The sequence below is a fragment of the Festucalex cinctus genome, chromosome 4 (genome assembly GCF_051991245.1).
Source record: "Festucalex cinctus isolate MCC-2025b chromosome 4, RoL_Fcin_1.0, whole genome shotgun sequence".
In the NCBI taxonomy this organism is placed as follows: Eukaryota; Metazoa; Chordata; class Actinopteri; order Syngnathiformes; family Syngnathidae; genus Festucalex; species Festucalex cinctus.
In genome coordinates, this window is record NC_135414.1 from 9,812,213 (window position 1) to 9,831,453 (window position 19,241).

A 19,241-nucleotide genomic window follows, 5' to 3' on the forward strand; every position below is an offset into this window, starting at 1 on the left:
ACTTGGCTTCATTGCTATGCTTTCTGCAGTATACAAATTGAGCAGTGAACAAGTCTATCACGTCTAGAATTTTGAAAAGACCACCAACTGCGTAAAACCTATGCTTTGTTTGATTGAATGAACTTATTTTGGGGGCTTGGGAATTGGATGTACCGGTATTTGCCGGTGCAACACAGAGTTTAAAATCTGGGACAACACACCCAACAAAACTGCTCTGGGAAAGGAAAGCACTAATTGCCACAGTATAAGCCAGATGCAACGAAATACTGAATTGATGCAATGTTTGGTCAAAATATGGCATGACACCTTCTTGTGATTTGCTCTGAGTCAAACTGTAGATCATTCTGAAGTTTTAAAATTGTATAACTGAACAGATGACATGTCTCGATAATTTTTGTTTCTGGCGTTCTACACGCTTTTCCAGAAGTGGTGAAGGTCCATTCTCCATCCCGTTGCATCTCATTTTGGAAAAGGAGGCATTTGAAAAATGTAAGGTGACAGGAAGAACAGATTTTTTTTTTCCTGTTCCTGTCAGTTACATTATTCTCAGCACTAAGTACTTTTCCCCTCTTTTGCTGTCAAACTCTCAAATTTAAGGTCACAAATTCTGACAGGTCAACGATTTTTCTGTAAAATTTGTCCTTGTGTGCGCCTATTGTGCATGCTTTGTCGGTGCTTTTCTTTTTTTTGCATTTCTGAGAGAGCTCAGAATTGTTCATTCGGTAGTCTTGTCGATGCATTTCTGAGTGTTTCCGGTTAGTCAACTAAACGTACGTCAGGCACTACGTGTTTCACAGTTACTCACAAGTGACAACATTGCGGGTGATGGGGTTTCCACGGGGGCGTCCATTGAAGATGGGCTGAACACTGTATGTGTACTGAGTTCCGGGAATTAAACCGGTTACATAAAGGCGTCCAGTGTCGGAGGTCCTGTGTCTTGGAGACTCTCCTTGCTGGCTGGGGAGCACAGACAGCTGGAAAGAAGATCAGATCACTAAATGAGAAAAGCACACATTGCTGTAGACCGCAAAGACGTTACATCATAATGCTGAACCTCTCATGAAGATTGAATCTACGCTACTCACGAAAAGTTGGGATTTTGCGTGAAATTTCAGGATGAACTTAATTTGACCTTCTCTAAACTTTTTAATGTATATTGTTCAATTGTTTTTGTACATTTTATATAATGTGTTGCTCTCCAACAAGGAACAGAATAGCATGCACTCTAAAAACGGTTCGGTCAAAAATAACCCAAATTGGGTAAAAAATGGGCAACTTTTTGAGTTAAACAAATTAAATTAATACAATTATTAAAGTAAAATAATTTTAAAATAAAAAATTATCCACAGAGCAACCTTTTTTGTGCTTGTTCTGTGGTTAATTCATTTGACCCAACTTTTCGGGTTAATTCAATATACAAACTGAATTTAGTAAAAAATGAACTGACCCAACATTTTGGAATTATTTAATCCAAAATGTTGGGTAAAATTAAATTAATAACCCACAAAGCAACCCAATTTTTGGGTTATTTTGTAGGTTCTTCATTGGTCCCAATTTTTTGGGTTAATTCAATATCCCAACTGAATTTGGTCAAAAATGAACTGACCCAACTTTTTTAATTACTTAATCCAAAATGTTGGGTCAAATTAAAAAATAACCCACAAAGCAACCCAATTTGTTGTTGGCTTTTTTGTGGGTTATTTATTTGACCCAACTTTTTAGGGAAATTGAATGACCCAAATGAATTGGGTGACAAATGAACCAACCCAACTTTTTGAATTATTTATCTCACAAAGTTGGCTAAAATAAAATTAATAACCCACAAAGTAAAGGTTATTTTGTGGAGTATTCATTTGTCCCAACTTTTTGGGCTAATTGAATAACCCAAAGAGTTGAGTTGAGTTAGTCCCATTTTCACCCAATTTGGGTTATTTTTAACCTAACTGTTTTTAGGGTGCAAATTCACGATAAAAACAAAACAAAAACACATCCTTAATTTTTGAAACGCACAGTGGAAGTGCAAAAAATAGATATGGAACAGGTAACATGCTAACATACACATTAAAAAGTGATTTATTTTCATGTGATGAGCTTGTTCTGGTTTGTTCTACCTTGTAACTAAACCTGCGGACAGGTATCCAGGTGATGATGATGGAGGTATCAGTGACCTCTGTGTTGAAAGCAGGTGCATTGCCCATCTGGGGAGCTGGAAAGCCGAAAGAGAATGATGACAATTATTAAAAAAAGAGAGAGTTATTCGACTCTAAGTGGATGAGGGAGTGAAATAGGTGGTGCAATTGTTCACATAGCTGACTTCTGTGATAAGCCCTAAGTCAGATGTGCTGCTCCGAAGAAGATAAGTGCTGTGAAAAATTGATTGCTTTAGTCTTGATTTCTAGACCACATTTTGAAGGTCTGGGTCTTGTCTTGAGAACATCACTAGTGCAATTATCACCATGTTTTCTTTCTTCCACTCACCTGTGGTGAAAGATGTGGTAACGGGCTCACTAAGCACACTGTCCAGCTCAGAGTGCAGAGTAGCAGTATAATCAGTTTCGGGACGCAAATTCCTCAGAGCGTATTGGGTGACCCCGCCGGGGATTCTCTTCTCAATAGGACTGGAGCCCTGGATGCTCACAAAGAGACGGTAGCCAGACACCACAGCGCGGGGAGCTTCCCAAATAACCAGAGCGCTGTCTGGGCCGATGTCAGTGAACTGCACGTTGGTTGGAGCATCAGGTTCTGGAGGGGAACAGAAAGAACGACATATTCCCGTAAATTCACCTTTGAATATGTCCAACTTTGAAAATCTCCAAGTTGTTCAACCCTCCTCAGAACAACACATACTGGTAAACATCTCTCCCATCAGTGGCTCGCTCTCCACACCCCCGTTAATGGCGTAGACGTAGAAGCGGTAGAGGGTGCCTGGCTGCAGGTGGGTGATGTCAGCGTAGGCGTTGGGCGAGACCGGCAACTGGAGGGGTCTGATCTCGGTGCCATCAGGCCCGACAGGAGAAAAGGTCACCCTGTAACCGGTCACCTCGCTGGGTGGCCCATTCCACGTGATGGTGATTTTCACATCTGTCACCTCATAAAACTGCAGGTCGGTAGGGGCTGCCACCACCTCTGTGGCACAAAATCAAAAACAATGTGTAAGTATTAGGGATGTAACGATAAGGGCAATATCGTGATATTCGAACTGCCACAATATAGTCGGCATCATGTCCACGATATTTATATTTAAAAAAAAGTCAGGTTGGTTTCCATTTGTGCAGTTCTAGCACCCTCGGGTGGCTAGTTTTTTGTGCAATTTAATTTTCATTGGGGATGTTTTGATCCTTCTATGTTTAAAATCTACACTAATTGTCAGATAAAGGGGAACATAATATGCCTGTGAACCGACAACCGAGTCAATATGTGGAGGAACTCAATGAGTGCGTGCATTAACAAGTAAGCGCCTAAATATTTAATAAATGCCTCAATATTTAATATATTAAATCTTATTAGATATTGTAGGTGGTTTATATGCATTCCTGTTATGTACAAAAGCACAATATTGTGCTTCTTTTTTTAGTATGAGGTTTTTTGTTTTGTTTTTTACAATATTGTGACCTTTTTTAAATATTGCCAACCTCCCCACAATATCGTGATAATTATCGTATCGTGAGCTTCACATCGTGATAATATTGTATCGTGATGTTTGGATATCGTTACATCCCTAGTAAGTATGTGTAAAAATATTACATAAACCGTTTGAGTATTTTCAGTATGTGATATCTTTGAAAACTAGTTCATTGTCCATTTACTAGTATGCTCATTCTAATACCAGTAAAGTATTGAGTAATTGTTTAGGTGACATAACATTTCGAAATCCACAAGGTAAAATGTTATATTTAAACAGACGAGAGAAGAGAAATGTTCTTAAACTAAACTATTCCCAGCATCTGGTTTTACTTTTAAAAGTCTAAATACACATTTTCTAGCCTGACAAGTCAATAATTCATCTGCAGATGTGATAAGGACTGATAGAAAGCGTGTCTTTGTGCCTGTTGGTTGTGCACACATTCTTTTCTCCTAATCTGTGCATGTTCCGAAGACGACCATGAATCACGCAGAGGTCATCCAGGGGCCGCGATGTGCTCAAATGGTAAAAAAAAACATCACGACAACTTACATCTTCATCCGTCAAACACACCTGGTTGAGAAGATCCAGCCGTATGGACCTGGACAAAAACTGGCTCACTCTCCTGATTCTCCTCCACGGCAAAGATGCTGATGTTGTACAGCACACCGGGGAGAAGGTCAACCAGGCTCACCGAGGTCTCTGAGTCGGGCAGGTTCAGCTCCGTGCTGCTGCCCTCCACGGAAGGCGTGTAAACCACACGGTAACCTGATTGCACGCAGATGCAGACGCATGTATGACTTAAGATATTCTAACACCAGGGTAAAAAAATTCCACAGGGAGTAACAGAAATTTCTGACTTTACTAAATTGAAGGTTGACTCATAACTCATTCACTCGCAGCCATTTTCATTGAAGCAACCCCCTTCGCTTCAGACTGTTTTACTGAATTTTGACTGATTTTGCAAGATCCATAGAACATTCTGTTCTACTGCTATAAAAACATGGAACCGACCAAAAGAAAGATTAGAGCCTCGTCTTTCATCAGGAAAGAAAGTATATTTGTATCTGTTTCCATTTTGCAGCAATTAGCATTAGAATATACGTAGCTAAGTTCCATCATTATTTACATAATTGTTGAAAACACTGGCAAATAGAGCTTGTTGCAACATGGCCATGGCTGATCACTTATACTCTGCTGCCACCTACTGGAAGTTTTTTTTGGTAAAAACTACCTCTTCTTTAAGCGACCTCTTCAGGTCAGAAGCTGTATAAAAGCGACAGTTCTAGCATTTAAAAAAAAAAAAAAAAAAAAAAGTATAAATAAGTTTTGGCAGTGAATGACTAGTATTAAAACACGTATTTTTACGTTTTTGGGTTTGAATGAGTTAATAGGGAAAACTTTTTTTTCCAATTTTTAAAATTTCCCAAACTTAAAGCTTAAAGGGATACTTGACTCATTGAACAATATTCAGCAGTAAAACGTTAATATTTTGTACAGAATGAAATTGATAACTTCATTATTTTTCATGTACAATTAGTACCTTTAAAAAGTAATTGTTCTACTTGCTGTCTGAGGAAGTTGCTAACGACCAATCATGGCTCACCTGTTTTCCAGGTTCGGTTAGTAAACTGAGCCATGATTGGTCATTAGCTACTTCCTCAGCACAGGTGATGTCATCATCAGTCGACAGCAAGTAGAAAAAAATACTTTTTAAGGTACTAATTGTACATGAAAAATAATAAACAAATAATTAACATTTTACTGCTGAAAATAGTTCAGTGAGTCAAGTATCACTTTAACTTCCCATGGAAAATTACCATCAACTTTTTGGAAATTTATTGGATATCTTCTTCTGCTTACCGCACATAAAATAAGAAATTAATTATTACCAGTAATAGGAGCTTGTGGTCTGGACCATCTGATGCGGATCGACGTCTCTCCCACATCATCGATAGTGTGCTGAGCAGGAGTGTCAGGAGCTGGGAAAAACAAGGCGTCATTGGGACATTATTTATCGGTTTTATTTGCAACAATTTTTTTCCAAAAGAAGGACCAGACTTAGCAAGTATCGAGAAAAATCAATGAGACTCAAGTGTTGTCATGTTTTCTGAAAGTTAAGGCATACAGGGTTTTGTATTTGTTGTTTTTACAGTAACTAATAATAATTAACTTACAGTACAGATGTGCAACAATGTGAAACTTGAAGTTGGAGTAGTTTGAATGGGTCGAGAAACATGGGAGAATGACACAAGATATTTTTTGGTGAAAATTTGGAAACTCTGGTTTAGAAATAATTTTGTTGATGTCCTGAATGAGCTGAATATTTTGAAGTTGGAATGATTGCAATCGGTCAAGAAATGTGCACGGGGGAGGTAAATATGTACAATCTCTTCATTTCGCCTTTCTGTCCTGTTAGACATGAAAAAGTCACTCTTATTTTTACCTGTTGTCTGCGATGTAGACAGGATGAGTGTGGCATCGCCATCATCTGGAAGCTCGTAGACGTTAACGTTGTATCTGCGCCCTGGCAGAAGGTTACCGATGGTGACAGAAGTGGATGTTCGTGGTAAGTCTGAAAGAGATCACATCAAGCGACGGGATGAACACATCTGCACTTGGGTCGACATTTACACAGCACCGGTCTTTACTAGTATTTACCCAAGACTTGTCGCTGTGCACCCTCCTCACTGAGCTCATACTCCACCCTGAAGCCGGAGATGGTTGCTGAGGCCGAAGTCCAGGACACGACGAAGCTGTTTGAGGTGATTTCCGTCACGGATTCCGAGGTGTCAACCAGCGGTGGAGGCTTGTTTGTCTCTCCCTCGGAGGTTTCCACTTCAAAGGAGAACAGATGTCATTTTGTTACATAACCGTACGTTTAATGCACACGCTGGAATGCGGTGAGAGAGTTTATTTCAGCTTGAGGTCCGCATACTAGTATGCTCTTCATCCTCACTAGCAGAATGACTAAGGCACACTTCAGATTTACATTTAGAAGAACTATATCTTATTCGGAATATTTTTTTTCACTACTAGTGTCACTTTTGACCTGCTAGTAGCCTACACTATTAAACCTCACTCGTATACTATCGTTCTGCACTATTAATTAAAACACTACTATACCCAACTACAAGTCGTAGGGACAAATCAATAACTTCCTAGATGCTACTAGTACCATCAAAATGCCCACTAGAAGTTTTTCCTAAATAGTAGTTGTCCTGCTACTATACCAAAGTTGTACAATTAATGTGCAGAAATGTCATAAGATATCGGAAAAAATTGTACTTTTTGTTCTACTAGTGCATCCTAGTCATTCTACTAGTATATAAATAATCACACATACGATTCTTCAGGGGTCTCTAGAGAAGTTTCCAGGAGGATTTATGCAAAATCCTTAATGTCAATTGGTACGCTCTTTTCTCACTAGTAAGACAATTCAGTGCACTGGTTGGATGACTGTCTTCCTAGTTTTGCATTCCTGCTCTCCAATAGTTTATGTTATTTCTGAAATCATATAGGACAACATGTTGCTAGTGAGGTAAAACTGTGCACTAGTTGACGTTTTTGTGCAGCTAGTAGGGTCCCGTAGGATACTAGACTATGACACATGCCTACTAGATGGACTAGCAGTGTTACGAGTACAGCACAGTAGTTTACTAATAAGGTTTAATTGCTAGTGAGCCAAAGTGGCAGTTATCGTGGGAAAAAACATTACTTGTAAGACAGTCATTCATCGAGTGACTAAGAATAAGGCTCACTTCGTCATTCTACTAGTGCATTGAAATGAGAGGACAAAAAGCAGACTAGTGCTTAGTAGGGGTGTGAATTGCCTAGTACCTGACGATTCGATTCGTATCACGATTCACAGGTCACGATTCGATTCGATACCGATTAATCCCGATACGAATTTATAAGTCGATTGTTGCGATTTTTTTTCATTCAAATTTAGAAAATACTAATCAGTAAGCTTGTAGAGTGTAAGATTTATATGAAAATGTATTATTTATTTATCTGAAATTTCAGTCTTATAGAGGTTGTAATCTGTTTCATGTTTGAACAGCATTAAAATAAAATATTAAGGCTTAATGTTCCGTTCATATAACATTCTTCCATGCTCAAGGTGTGAATCCTAACCCGAAGTCAGACGTTTTGTTGAATATTTTTCCATTAAAAATGGAAGTTTAAAAATCGATTCACACACACACACACACAAAAAAAAAAAGGCAATGATGATAAGACGTTGAATCGGTAAGACTACCGAATGAACAATTCTGAGCTCTTTATAAAAAAAAAAAATAAAAATAAAAATAAAAAAATCGATTTTTTTTTAATTGAATCGATTCGAGAATCGCGCGATGTAGTATCGCGATATATCGCCGAATCGATTTTTTTTTAACACCCCTAGTGCTTAGATATGCCAAATAAATACTCATGTATAAACTTTTTCCGGGAAGAATCTATTGGCGTTAAAGGAGAAGTCTACCTTACACATTTCTTCACATTAATATGCTATAAGCTATGACATTCTGATTAATATTACCTCTGTGAAATATGAGTTATGAAGCAGAATCCAGTTGTTTTTATCCATCTCAGCGATTTTGCCACTTTTTGTCAACTAAAGATGACATCACAGGCAGGCAACGACCAATCAGAGCACAACCGTTTTATGAAGCTGAGCTGTGATTGGTTGTTACTTCAGACCTGAACAACTGTGATGTCATGCATTCTGATATTGATAAAAACTGCTGGATTTTGCTGCTTCACTTATATTCCAATAATGCAATATTAACCAAAATAGTGGGGCTGCATAGAACATATTATTGTCAAGATGTTTTTTGTTTTGTTTTTTTTGTTTTGGTTGGGAGTTGTTTTTTTTCCCCCTTTATATATTTATTTAAAGCCCCAGGCTGCCGGTTTCACTCAGGAAAATGCACCTTTTAAATACAGGATGTACACAGTTTAACTTTCTCTCAGTCTACACATCTGTGTTTATCTTAATCTTTGGTGGTGATTTCGTCCTAACCCCAGCCTGTATTTTGCCATTTTGTGTTTGTTTTGTAAACAGCGTGACGTTTCAGTGGAAAGACAGTGTTTACACCAATCGCAGAGCGGGGGGTGGAGTGTCGCAAACGGGGCCGGGCGAATTTGTAGGCTGCGTGACATCACTCCCGCGGCAATTTGAAAGCACGTACTGATTTTTTTTTTTTTTACTCACTCATTCACACATGTAAGCTTCTGTGAGTGAGTGAGTGAGTGAGTGAGTGAGTGAGTGAGAAAAAATAATAATAATAATCCGTGCGTGCTTTCAAATTGCAGCGGGAGTGACGTCACGCAGCCGACAAATTCGCCCGGCCCCGTTTGTGACACGCCACCCCCCCGCTCTGCGATTGGCTGGAGGAGTGTAAACACTGTCTTTCCACAGAAAAATCACCACCACACGTTAAGAGAAGCCCTGTAAAGATCTGTAAATTGAGAAGTAGTTTGTTTGTTTAAATACTGTATTTCCTGAGTGAAGCCGGCAGACTGGGCCTTTAACATGCCGTTGATTATTCAAGAGGATGTTTAGTTGTGTAGAAATGGAGTACACTGCCTCATTGTGAAAGATTCTACCGGTAATATTTTGGTTACCTTTGCCTGTATGATAGGTGGACTGTATAACTCATTTTTGTACAATCTATCTCACTTCAACCATCAAAGGCATCATATTTGACAACCTTTGTAGTTGAATGTGCACGTATGGGTTATCAAGACAACATTTGGAAACTTGTAGCCATGTCTACTCACAAGAACCATGGGTGGTGGTGAAATCGAACCGTGTGACCTCACGTTGTCCGTAGCGCAAGATACTGATCAGCTGACCCTCATAGGTGACCCCTGGACGCAGACCTGAGATGGTGTAGGAGTTGAGGTGACCGGGAACGACAACCTCCTTCCAGGGGCTGCGGGAATTTTTCTAGAAAGAACAGAAAGGTGAGATGAATGACTTAAATAAAGATGTCTTTTTTTTATTTTTTAAGGAAAGCTGGGAGCAGAGTAAAACAACAAACGATCAGTACTCACAATCTTCCATTTGAGGATGTACTGCGTGATCTGAACAGATGAGGGGGGGTTCCACTGGATGGGGTGCGAGTCCGGCTGTTTGCCCGCCTCCGTGATGATGACCTGGACTGGCCTGTGGCCACCTGGAAAGTTGCAGCGAGACTCGATTAGAGAAGGAAGAAGCTGACGGCGACATCCTCTACGCTAACATAACGGTGTTACAGTCGCTGTGGTTGGCGTGGGTGAAAGATGGCTTCTGTGGCGCTTTGGCACAACCGAAGCACCAGCTCACAAACGTTCTCATAGTCTGACATAACACCTGAGTATGATGCTCACCACTCATCATTTATCCACCCACATTTGTTGGCATGTATCTCTCTTTCATTTGGTCAGACTTTTACAAAAAAAATTGTGTCCTGGTGCAACTTTAGAATGAGAGCTATAGTACAAAGTTTGACATTGCACTTTTTTTTTTGAAGTCGCGTAGTGGGTGAGGTTGACCATGAGGAGTAGGATATGTTCGGAATGCATAAATGTTTCCCCACCTTGGTAATTCTGCTGGGGCTCACATCTCATTTCTCCAATCCCGTTGCCATAGCAATAGCAGCGATAATGGATGCCATGGATGACTTTGTCCCATGACTCTCCAATTTGATAGAACGCCCTTGTCTGTGGCTCCTGACACTGATCTGTTATAGGAGAGAAGAATGACGTGTGGTTGTGTTGCTAGCCAAAAACAGAGTATACATTTCAATGAAACAAATTTAACACACCATGGAGGTAAATGGTTAATTGGGCTTAATTTGGATATTAATGGCTGTGTGTTAAATTAGTTTGAGGGGACAGATTTTTACAAAATTGGCATTACCCTCTTACTGAAAACGTTCTACTTTTTGTCCAATTTATTATGTTGAACCTGAATCTTTAGGTTGTTACCTCTTCTGTGATTCAACACAAATTTAGTCAAAGAACAGATAGAAGTTCATATCGACCAAGTCATTAAAGACCCTGTAAAGTGAATTCAGAGATTTGTTTTTCAAATAGAACATACATGTTTGAAAATAATTTATTTTTGAATTTATTTGAATTATTTGAATAATAATGAAGACTATGTAGAGAGAACTACCATATTGTCGCTGCTATGTAAAAAATATATAGTCCTGAATTGTGTACATAACGTGCAAACTGCATTTCAGTATTCGTGACTTCTTGGGAACGTCACTAAAATGGCGGCACCCAGTGATATTCTTTGGCTTGGGCCCCCACTACGTAAGAACTTGAGCGACTTTGTTCACATAAATTGTTATTCGGGGCAATTGTGAGAGACATGCAATTAGCTAGCTAGCTAGCTAAGCCTACACCACAAAAATGAATCTTCCCTGGGTGCCACAATTTACAGACGATCTGTGTCCGTTGTTTAATTTCCCAAGTGAGTCGGTGAAACAACAGATGAGCCCTTTAGCCGTCCACTAACCTAGAGGAGGACCGGGCCCTTGCTTGTTAGCTTGTGAGCTAGCTGGTGGATAGCACCTCTCGTTGTGGTGTGGAATGCCGAATAACAATCTAGTTGTGTATATTCCAGCCATTGGAAGTTTTAAGTGGATATATTTTCATGACTCAAACATGTAAGGATGTGTAGGCATAAAAATATGCCAGACAAAGACATTTATTTTCACTTTTCAGGCACTTAAGACTTCAGAATAACTTATGGTCAACACAGACTTTGTTCCACCAAGGTCAAAAACTTACCAATAGCATCACACTTCCATCGTCCACGTCCCTGTCCATAGCAGGTACAGTTCATCATGTAGCCCTCATCGTGACGCTTGGAGAACTCCTGGTTGACATCATAGGTCAAGCCCTCCACAATACACTGATCTGGACACGCAAAGGTGAGAGAGTAACACACCCTGTTGACAGATGACATAGCTACAGTGTTTCATGGCATCTTGCAACTCTCACCTCGCAGCTGTGAGTAAGCGATACAATTCCACTCTCCTCGACCATTGCCGATGCATGTGCACTCCATCATGTGCCCCATGACGTCGTGGCGTTTGTCCCATTTGTCGCCAACGCGGTGCATGACTCCATCGTTTGTTGTGCACACCTCCTCGTGGGCTACGGGAAGAGAACAAACAGTCCTCTTTGCTGTGTGTTTCCACAGTACCCTATGTACTCATGCTTGTGGGTATTGATTGGTTTTTGTTTGAGTTCAAATCTGACCAGTGTAGTGGATGCCAGTTACTCAATAACACATAAACATCAGTTACTGGATTTCACCCACCCAAGAATTGACCCTGTGGGCCCAATGCCAGCCATATGTCTTTGACATCTTTCGTTCTTTTGAAACATTTTAGCTGTTCAAATGTAATGAAACTTCGTAATAGTTAGGGATTTTTGTCAGATTTAGTGATTCCCAACTCTTTAAATAAATTAATAATACACTATTTATGCCAAGTTGTACTTTTTGGTTCTATCATTTACATATAGCAGATGATATTAGCCTGATCATAAGTGTATATAAGACCATGCCCAAGAAGAAATAGGCTGTAGCCATGTTGGTTATATTTGAATTATCTCCTTGCATGCAAGCTTGTACTACATCATATCTCTCATTCTCACCAGCCATGGGGCAGAATCCGAAGTGTTGATCGGCGTCGTAGTTGTATGTGGTTCCGCACCACTTCATGCTGTCACGACGGCCATCAGACGTGCAGTCGGTGTAGTTGCGGCCACTGTACAGGTAGGGGAAGTGGCAAAGGGCACCGTTGGAGTTGCCTCCTCGTGTGGCCACGATGGCTGGTGATATGGAGGAACAAAGGCGGAAAAATATGTTTGTGTGATTTTTGTCTACAGAGCCTACATCATAAAAACACCTCGAAATACTGTAAGTCAAAACATGATTGCGAATGGCATCCTCCATTCTTCTTACCATTCTTCTCAGTACAGTAAGAGTACTGCTGGTCTCGCTCATAGTCTGAGGTGGTGGAACACCAGAGCTGGCCGTCCGAGCGTCCATCCGTGGTGCACGAGTAGTAGGTCTTCCCCATGAAAACAAATGGGAATATGCATGGCTGGCCATTGGAGTTGCCACTATACACCTGGTTCCGGGCCTCTGGACATATCAATAACACCAATTTGCTGTTAATTTGATGATTTAAAACCTCTGTGAAGCCAAATATTCCTTCCATGTGAAAAACTTACATTCCAATTTGTATTTTTTCACTCTTAATTAAGTACAGGAGTTCAAAAAGTACTTCTATTTTTACTGTTTTCATTTACCTTTACTTTTATCCCCAGTTACTTTTAACTATTAACCCCCCCCCCCCCCCCCCCCCCCCACACCCAAAAATAAATAAATAAATAAATAAATAATATTGACAATTATGTTCTATGCAGCCACATTATTCAAAATACAAATTTTGGTTAATATTGCATTTGTGGAATATGAATTAAATAATGAAATCCAGCAGTTTTTATCAATATCAGAAGGCAGCTATTTTTTTATTTTTTTTATTTTTTAATCACTCATTCACGTATAAGCTCACTTCATGTAAGCCACATGGTCTCCCAGGCGGAGGAGCGAACCCACGCCAACCGGCACCAAAGGCAAGTGACGGTTCCACTCCTCCACCTGGAGCCCGAAGGCGGCTATTTTGCCACTTGCTGTCGAGGGAAAATGACATCACCGTTGCAAAGGTCTCAGGTAACAACCAATCACAGCTCAGCTTCAGAAAACAGGTGAAATGTGATTGGTCACTGCCTGAGCCTGAGGAACTGTGATGTCAACAGCAAGTGGCAAAATGGCCGCCCCCTGAGATGGATAATAAAAAGGCCTGGATTTTGCTGCATAACTCATATTTCACATATATAATATTAATCACAATGTCATGTTTAGACTAGTGAGGTCACATATATGATTTTATTGTCAAGAAATGTTTAAGGTTGAATTCCCCAGAGTGTGACTACTTTTGATACCTCTGTAACACTCACAGAGAGCGGGCAAACTCTACCAATGGCTGAACGGAGTAACAAAACAACCTACTGGAGATTTGTCTTAAAACTTTTCATCAAACCCCAAATAAAGGAGCGAATCTTGGCTTTTCCTTTTCCACTCACCCCACTCCTGACAGCTGACCCCATTGCCCAGACACGTGCAGAGCATCTGCTTGCTGCCCTGGTTTCTAATCCAACGCTGTCCGTCGTAGTAGGTGGCTCCAGAGTCGGTGCGACAGGTGCCTTCAATTGGAGGCTCTGTTTGCAGCTGTGGATAGAGGGGGCTCACCACTACTGAACTTGTGGCTGATTAAAAAAAAAAAAAAAAAATAGTAATTGACAGTGTGAGAAGCTGGTAACACAGGTGCGTGAAACGAAGGCCGTTGGATTTCCTTTCTCACCCTGGCCTGCGTTGTGGCGCTCGCACTTCCACTCTCCACGACCGTTTCCCAAACACAAGCACTGCAGCGTGTGCCCATTGGCGTCATTCTTTGACCATGTGTCTCCAATGCGGTAGGACGTTCTGGTGTCCTGGTCATTGCAACGGTCTGGGCGGCAGAGGCAGAGTCAGAACCAGCTACAAAGACATGACCAAAACGGGTGTGTGGTACGTGTGGGTTTCTACTTACTCCTCGAGGTGCACGTGATACGTCCATTTCCCTCGCCCAGGCAAGTACAGTCCAGCATCATCCAGCCTTGGTAGGGTTTCTCCCACGTTTCCCCAACCACATATGATGAGGCAGCATTGTTGTCGTAGCAACGCTCAGCTGGGTAGAAATGCAAGCAGGTATGAAACTCTTTTTCAGTATTTATTTGATATCTTTAGGCGTTTTTCCACCGTTGGAACTTTTGGAGAATTCAGTTCTTGCGTTTTCCCACCAACAACAATTACCAGGGTAGTTAAATTCCCCTGGGGCCATCCAAGTACTATCTCAGCCGCAGGATCTTGCTGAGCCAGGCAGGAACTTTGAAGGGGCGGGCGGCAATGGCCACGGCTAATTGGTCAAATTTGGGGGCGTTGTTTTTACATCAGCTGGGCTCAATCAAACTAATTTGAGTTAATTACCGAGAACTCTAAGATGCTGTAGAAACACAATTTTAAATTCCCTGCTGAACTTTTACAACCAAGAACTCCCTTTACCCAGAACTCAAAGTTCCTGGGCTTGTTGGTGGAAAAACGCCTTTTGATTTCTAGCTTGTGGTCCATGTACTAGTACGCTCTTTATCCTCAGAGAGCACAGTTTATGGGCCACAAGATGGATATCAGGACAATTGGGCAAATGTTTAGTTGTCTTTATTTAGTCAAACCTGTATTTTAGGCTTGGGAGACTTGGCCATAAAATCCAATCCAAGTTTTCCACTCGTGAAAAGAGTAAAGAGAAAACGTGCTGTTGCACATGCTTTGTTTGACTGCTTCGTTAAATATTTACAGCGATATTAAACACAAGCTGGTCTTTGAGTTGGTGAATGTGACTTCATTCACTTTGCAAGCTGGCCTGTCCGACCAGTGAGAACGTGTTTATTTACTACCCACCCACAGGCTTGCAGGTCCACTCTCCTTTGCCATTCCCAAGACACACACACTCCAGCATGTAGTCGGCAGTATCATGAGGCCTCTGCCAGGTGTCGCCAATTTTGTAAGACCTTCCTCCTTCATGGCAACGATCTATGAATGACAACATGATAGGTTCATTTAAGTACAGTAGTAGAGAGAATAATCTGCTTATATGTGTTGATGTTCTGTGAAAGGACCAGCTGTTTGAAGTTTATGGTTACCAGAGCATTTATGCTAATAGGTCAGTGATTGTTTAGTTAGTAGTAGCGTGACTTCTCCACAGGCAGTGTGGGTTCAGTTCCACATAACGCGTCTTGCATTATGTTTGTATTAGCAGTCTCCACTCCATTAGCTTAATTAAGGCCATTCACTTTATATGTTAGCATTAAGCTAGCAAACTGTTGTTAAATAAAATATACTGTATATCGGTGTAAGTGTTGCTCAAATAAAAGTCTCCAGCATATTTTAGGTAACTCACTTGCGATGGTGCAGCTGATCTTGCCTCGACCAGATCCAATGCAAGTGCAGTCCCACATCATTCCCTCCTTTGGTCTCTCGTAGGTTTCACCAACCCGGTATGTCCGGTCATTGTACTTATCATAACAAGACTCCTCCACTAATAAAAGTACAAAGGAAGCACAACATAATAACAATACAATACTCTGAGGGGCTGGAAAAAAAACTGTGAGCTTGCTCAAGTCAAATACCATTATAATGAGACTAATAAATAAATAAATAAATCAATCAATAAATAAACTCTCACTCACTGACCTTCAGGCTTAGTTTTACATTTGATGCCTTGTGCTCCATTGCAGGTGCATAATAGTATGCTGCCCCGGTAAGGTTTCTCCCACTGTTCGTTCACTCTGAATGAGCGACCGTTTTCCTCGCAACCAACTGCAGTATAGATCACAAAACAGTGCATCATTAGGTCAACAGTCAAAAAATAATATTCAATGTGCATCACACCATCAGAAAAGGATTCATTTAAAGATGTTTATTTTGTGGTTGTAGTTTGCAACTTGTTTGAAATTTGGGGAATATTAAGACAAAGATCGAAAACCATTTATCACTATTCAATTAATTAAGGTCCATGTACGAGTACACTTTTTTCCCTCACTAGTGAGTAGGGCTGGGTATTGCCGCCAACCTCACGATACGATACGTATCACGATACAGGGGCCGCGATACGATACGTATTGCGATACATATGTGTTCCAATACTTGATCTTCATGGCGATACGTATCTCAATATGTCACATTAATTTTCTTGCATTTTATAATAGTCATATGTATGCCTAAAGGATATGTTTGTTATGCTGACTGACAAAAATATTTTTGTTAGCAGCTCTTCTGGTTTACCACCAAAGCGGTGTGCCTGGTCTAAATTTGCAGCTTTCACAGACACACCGGGAACAATTATTAATAGGCATGAGCCGATATGAGCAAAAATATCAACGTATTAAAATTACAGCTCTAAAATGTGCTTATTTGAAATATTTGGGGAAACAAAAACAGCATTTTTTTCATGTAACACATTCTACTTTGTTTTTAAACAAAATATAGGAAAACTGGTACATTAAGACATGTGCAATGTTAAGTTTCTAAGTAAATAAATATTAATATTCTTCCTCTGCTTTAATTTTTCTTAGCAAGACAGAGTGTCCAATCACTGGTGAGCTATTTTTGCATTAATTGAAGGCAATTAACTTCGAAGACGCTGCTGTTTTTTATTTTTTAGCTACAATGCAAGCTGCAACGGCAAATGTTAACTGCCTCTTTAAAGTTAACAAGCAATATCGATTCTGACGCCTGCGTATCGATACGTGTATTGTAATGAGGCCCGCAACGATATATTGCCGTATCGATTTTTTGAGCACACCCCTACTAGTGAGGAAATTAAAGCACATTTAGAACGACTATCTTATAAGTAAAGTTTTCCCTACCCCACTACTAGTGTCACTTTTGTCCTACTAGTATGCAATTAGACCTTAGTAATGAACTACTGCGCAGTATTACTAACACCACTAAACCCAACTAGTAAGCATGTGCCTCACACTAGTAGCCTGCGGGACTCTACTAGTAGCACCAAATGTCTTTTAGTAGTTTTGCCTCACTAGTAACATATATAGCAGGATAGCAAGACGAATGGCTTGTTTGAGCATTTATTCGAATAGGAACCTTTACATAATAGTAGCACAGGCACATGAGGCAAAATCAAAACAATAATAAACATTCTGTATTTTCAAACTAATACTTTCCCCCAAATGACACTGCCAATTGAATGTAGCATTATTATAGTTGCAAAGACACGATATAGAAATAAATGCAGTGCATATATGTAAGTAAAACATCATCAAATCAAAACAGTGACTACAATCAACGTCAATATTAAAATAATAAACCTACAAAGAAAAGTCAGGGCAGAAAGTTGCTGGAATAAAGTTAGTGAAAAATGCATGCACAAACCTGCACTGACAGCCTCTGTGTCGTGGAAATCAGGATACACCTGATACTGGCCACTCTGTCTTTTATTCTTTGGCACGCCGTGGACCACAACGCTGCACACGCACACCGCCACCAGAACCCTCGTGAGTGGGACAACAGACATTTTACGCACAAAAAGAAAGACGACCCTAAGTGAAAAGAAGCAAAGTTCCTCTCCCTAAAGAAGAAGAAAAAGCTCAGATTGTATCAGTGGGTTTTGTTTCACCCACTGCCGTGCAGCCGGTGATCAAGGCTGAGGAGACTGAAGCGCAGAGCTTATAAGGGGCTGGCTGCACTGCTGGGATGGAGCCTGCTAGCCAACAGGAGGAGGAGGGGGCCTGCGGGGCTTCAATTGTGGTGGCTGTTAACACTCCCCGAAAACAAAGAATACCAGCTGTGGCCTACGTACTCACATGCTCAAGCACGATTCTTGTAAGGAAAAAAAAAAAAAAAAAAGAAAGCAAAAAAAAAGTTTGAGTAGTATTCAGCTCCTGTATATAAAAAAAAAAAAAACTTTTTAAAATGTATTTTAAAGTACAGACTCGTTGTTGTTGTTTTTTCTTCTTCTTCTTTTTTTTTTTTTACTCTCAATTCTATACAATAGTCATTGTATAACTTGCCTGAATGGGGAAAAAAGCTTCACTTTTATGTACTTGCATACTAGTGATAATGGGAAGAAAATAAAAATAACTGGAATAATTGCATGGTTGTTTGCATAGCTTTGCAAATCTTGCGAACAGACAAAAAAAAAGTTCAATGAGCTAATAATGAGGAAATGGATGGGTACACAATGTCAGTTTTTCTTCTGCCTTTTTAAGACCCACAGATTTCAAGCAATCGAGGTTTCACTTGCAGTTGATTTTACTGCTATTTCCTTTTTTACGTTCTGAGTGGAGGTTGAAAACATATATACAACATACTTTTTGTCAAAGCAAGAACAACACAGAGCAGTGATGTGAGTAAATGGAGAGAGTAAAAGTAAAATTTGTCAGAAAAATAAATACTCAATTACAGAACATACTCAACAAAGTGTTTGTATTTTGTTAGTGTGTAAAAATGAAAAGTCAGACAAATTGAGTAGATGGAATTGCATTGAAAATGTTGTTCTGAAGAAAGAGTATCAAAGGTTAGAATTAACGATTAATTCATAACAATTAATAGCAATTTGATTTACTGATTGAATCCTCACACATTTATCATTCAAGACTAGAACATTAACAAATGATAAAAATCCATCCATCCATCCATCCATCCATCCATCCATCCATCCATCCATCCATCCATCCATCCATCCATCCATCCATCCATCCATTTTCGTAACTTCTTAATCCTGACACATTTTTATTAATATTAGCAACAATACATCTTAATTCAATATATGCTTTATCATTAAAAATTAAGATTAGATTTGTTACAAATGTTGTGTTTGCATTTCTGCCCAGTAAAATGGAGACACTATCTGTACAGTTTAGTTATACTTTGACTTATCGCACCAAAACCATAAAACTTGATTAAAAACAAAACAAACAAAAAAACACT

The 19,241-nt window shown here is 39.9% G+C and overlaps 1 protein-coding gene across 2 annotated transcripts in view; it reads right to left on the minus strand.

The window, feature by feature from the left end:
• The window catches only part of fn1b (fibronectin 1b), a 37,004-nt gene extending 19,039 nt beyond the window's left edge, over positions 1-17,965 (minus strand). For both annotated transcript variants that reach the window (XM_077518718.1, XM_077518717.1), the window contains exons 1-22: positions 17,685-17,965; positions 15,987-16,112; positions 15,694-15,831; positions 15,195-15,326; positions 14,290-14,427; positions 14,062-14,208; positions 13,784-13,966; positions 12,597-12,779; positions 12,287-12,463; positions 11,627-11,782; positions 11,414-11,542; positions 10,210-10,353; positions 9,686-9,807; positions 9,410-9,578; positions 6,284-6,460; positions 6,069-6,197; positions 5,515-5,604; positions 4,196-4,390; positions 2,848-3,126; positions 2,479-2,742; positions 2,112-2,206; positions 806-974 (exon numbers count right to left, since the gene is read on the minus strand). In XM_077518718.1, the coding sequence (XP_077374844.1) occupies positions 806-974; positions 2,112-2,206; positions 2,479-2,742; positions 2,848-3,126; positions 4,196-4,390; positions 5,515-5,604; positions 6,069-6,197; positions 6,284-6,460; positions 9,410-9,578; positions 9,686-9,807; positions 10,210-10,353; positions 11,414-11,542; positions 11,627-11,782; positions 12,287-12,463; positions 12,597-12,779; positions 13,784-13,966; positions 14,062-14,208; positions 14,290-14,427; positions 15,195-15,326; positions 15,694-15,831; positions 15,987-16,112; positions 17,685-17,826 (3,484 nt within the window). In that variant the 5' untranslated portion in view covers positions 17,827-17,965. The remainder of the gene's footprint in view (positions 1-805; positions 975-2,111; positions 2,207-2,478; positions 2,743-2,847; positions 3,127-4,195; positions 4,391-5,514; positions 5,605-6,068; positions 6,198-6,283; positions 6,461-9,409; positions 9,579-9,685; positions 9,808-10,209; positions 10,354-11,413; positions 11,543-11,626; positions 11,783-12,286; positions 12,464-12,596; positions 12,780-13,783; positions 13,967-14,061; positions 14,209-14,289; positions 14,428-15,194; positions 15,327-15,693; positions 15,832-15,986; positions 16,113-17,684) is intronic.
• Between the last annotated feature and the right edge of the window lie 1,276 nt (positions 17,966-19,241).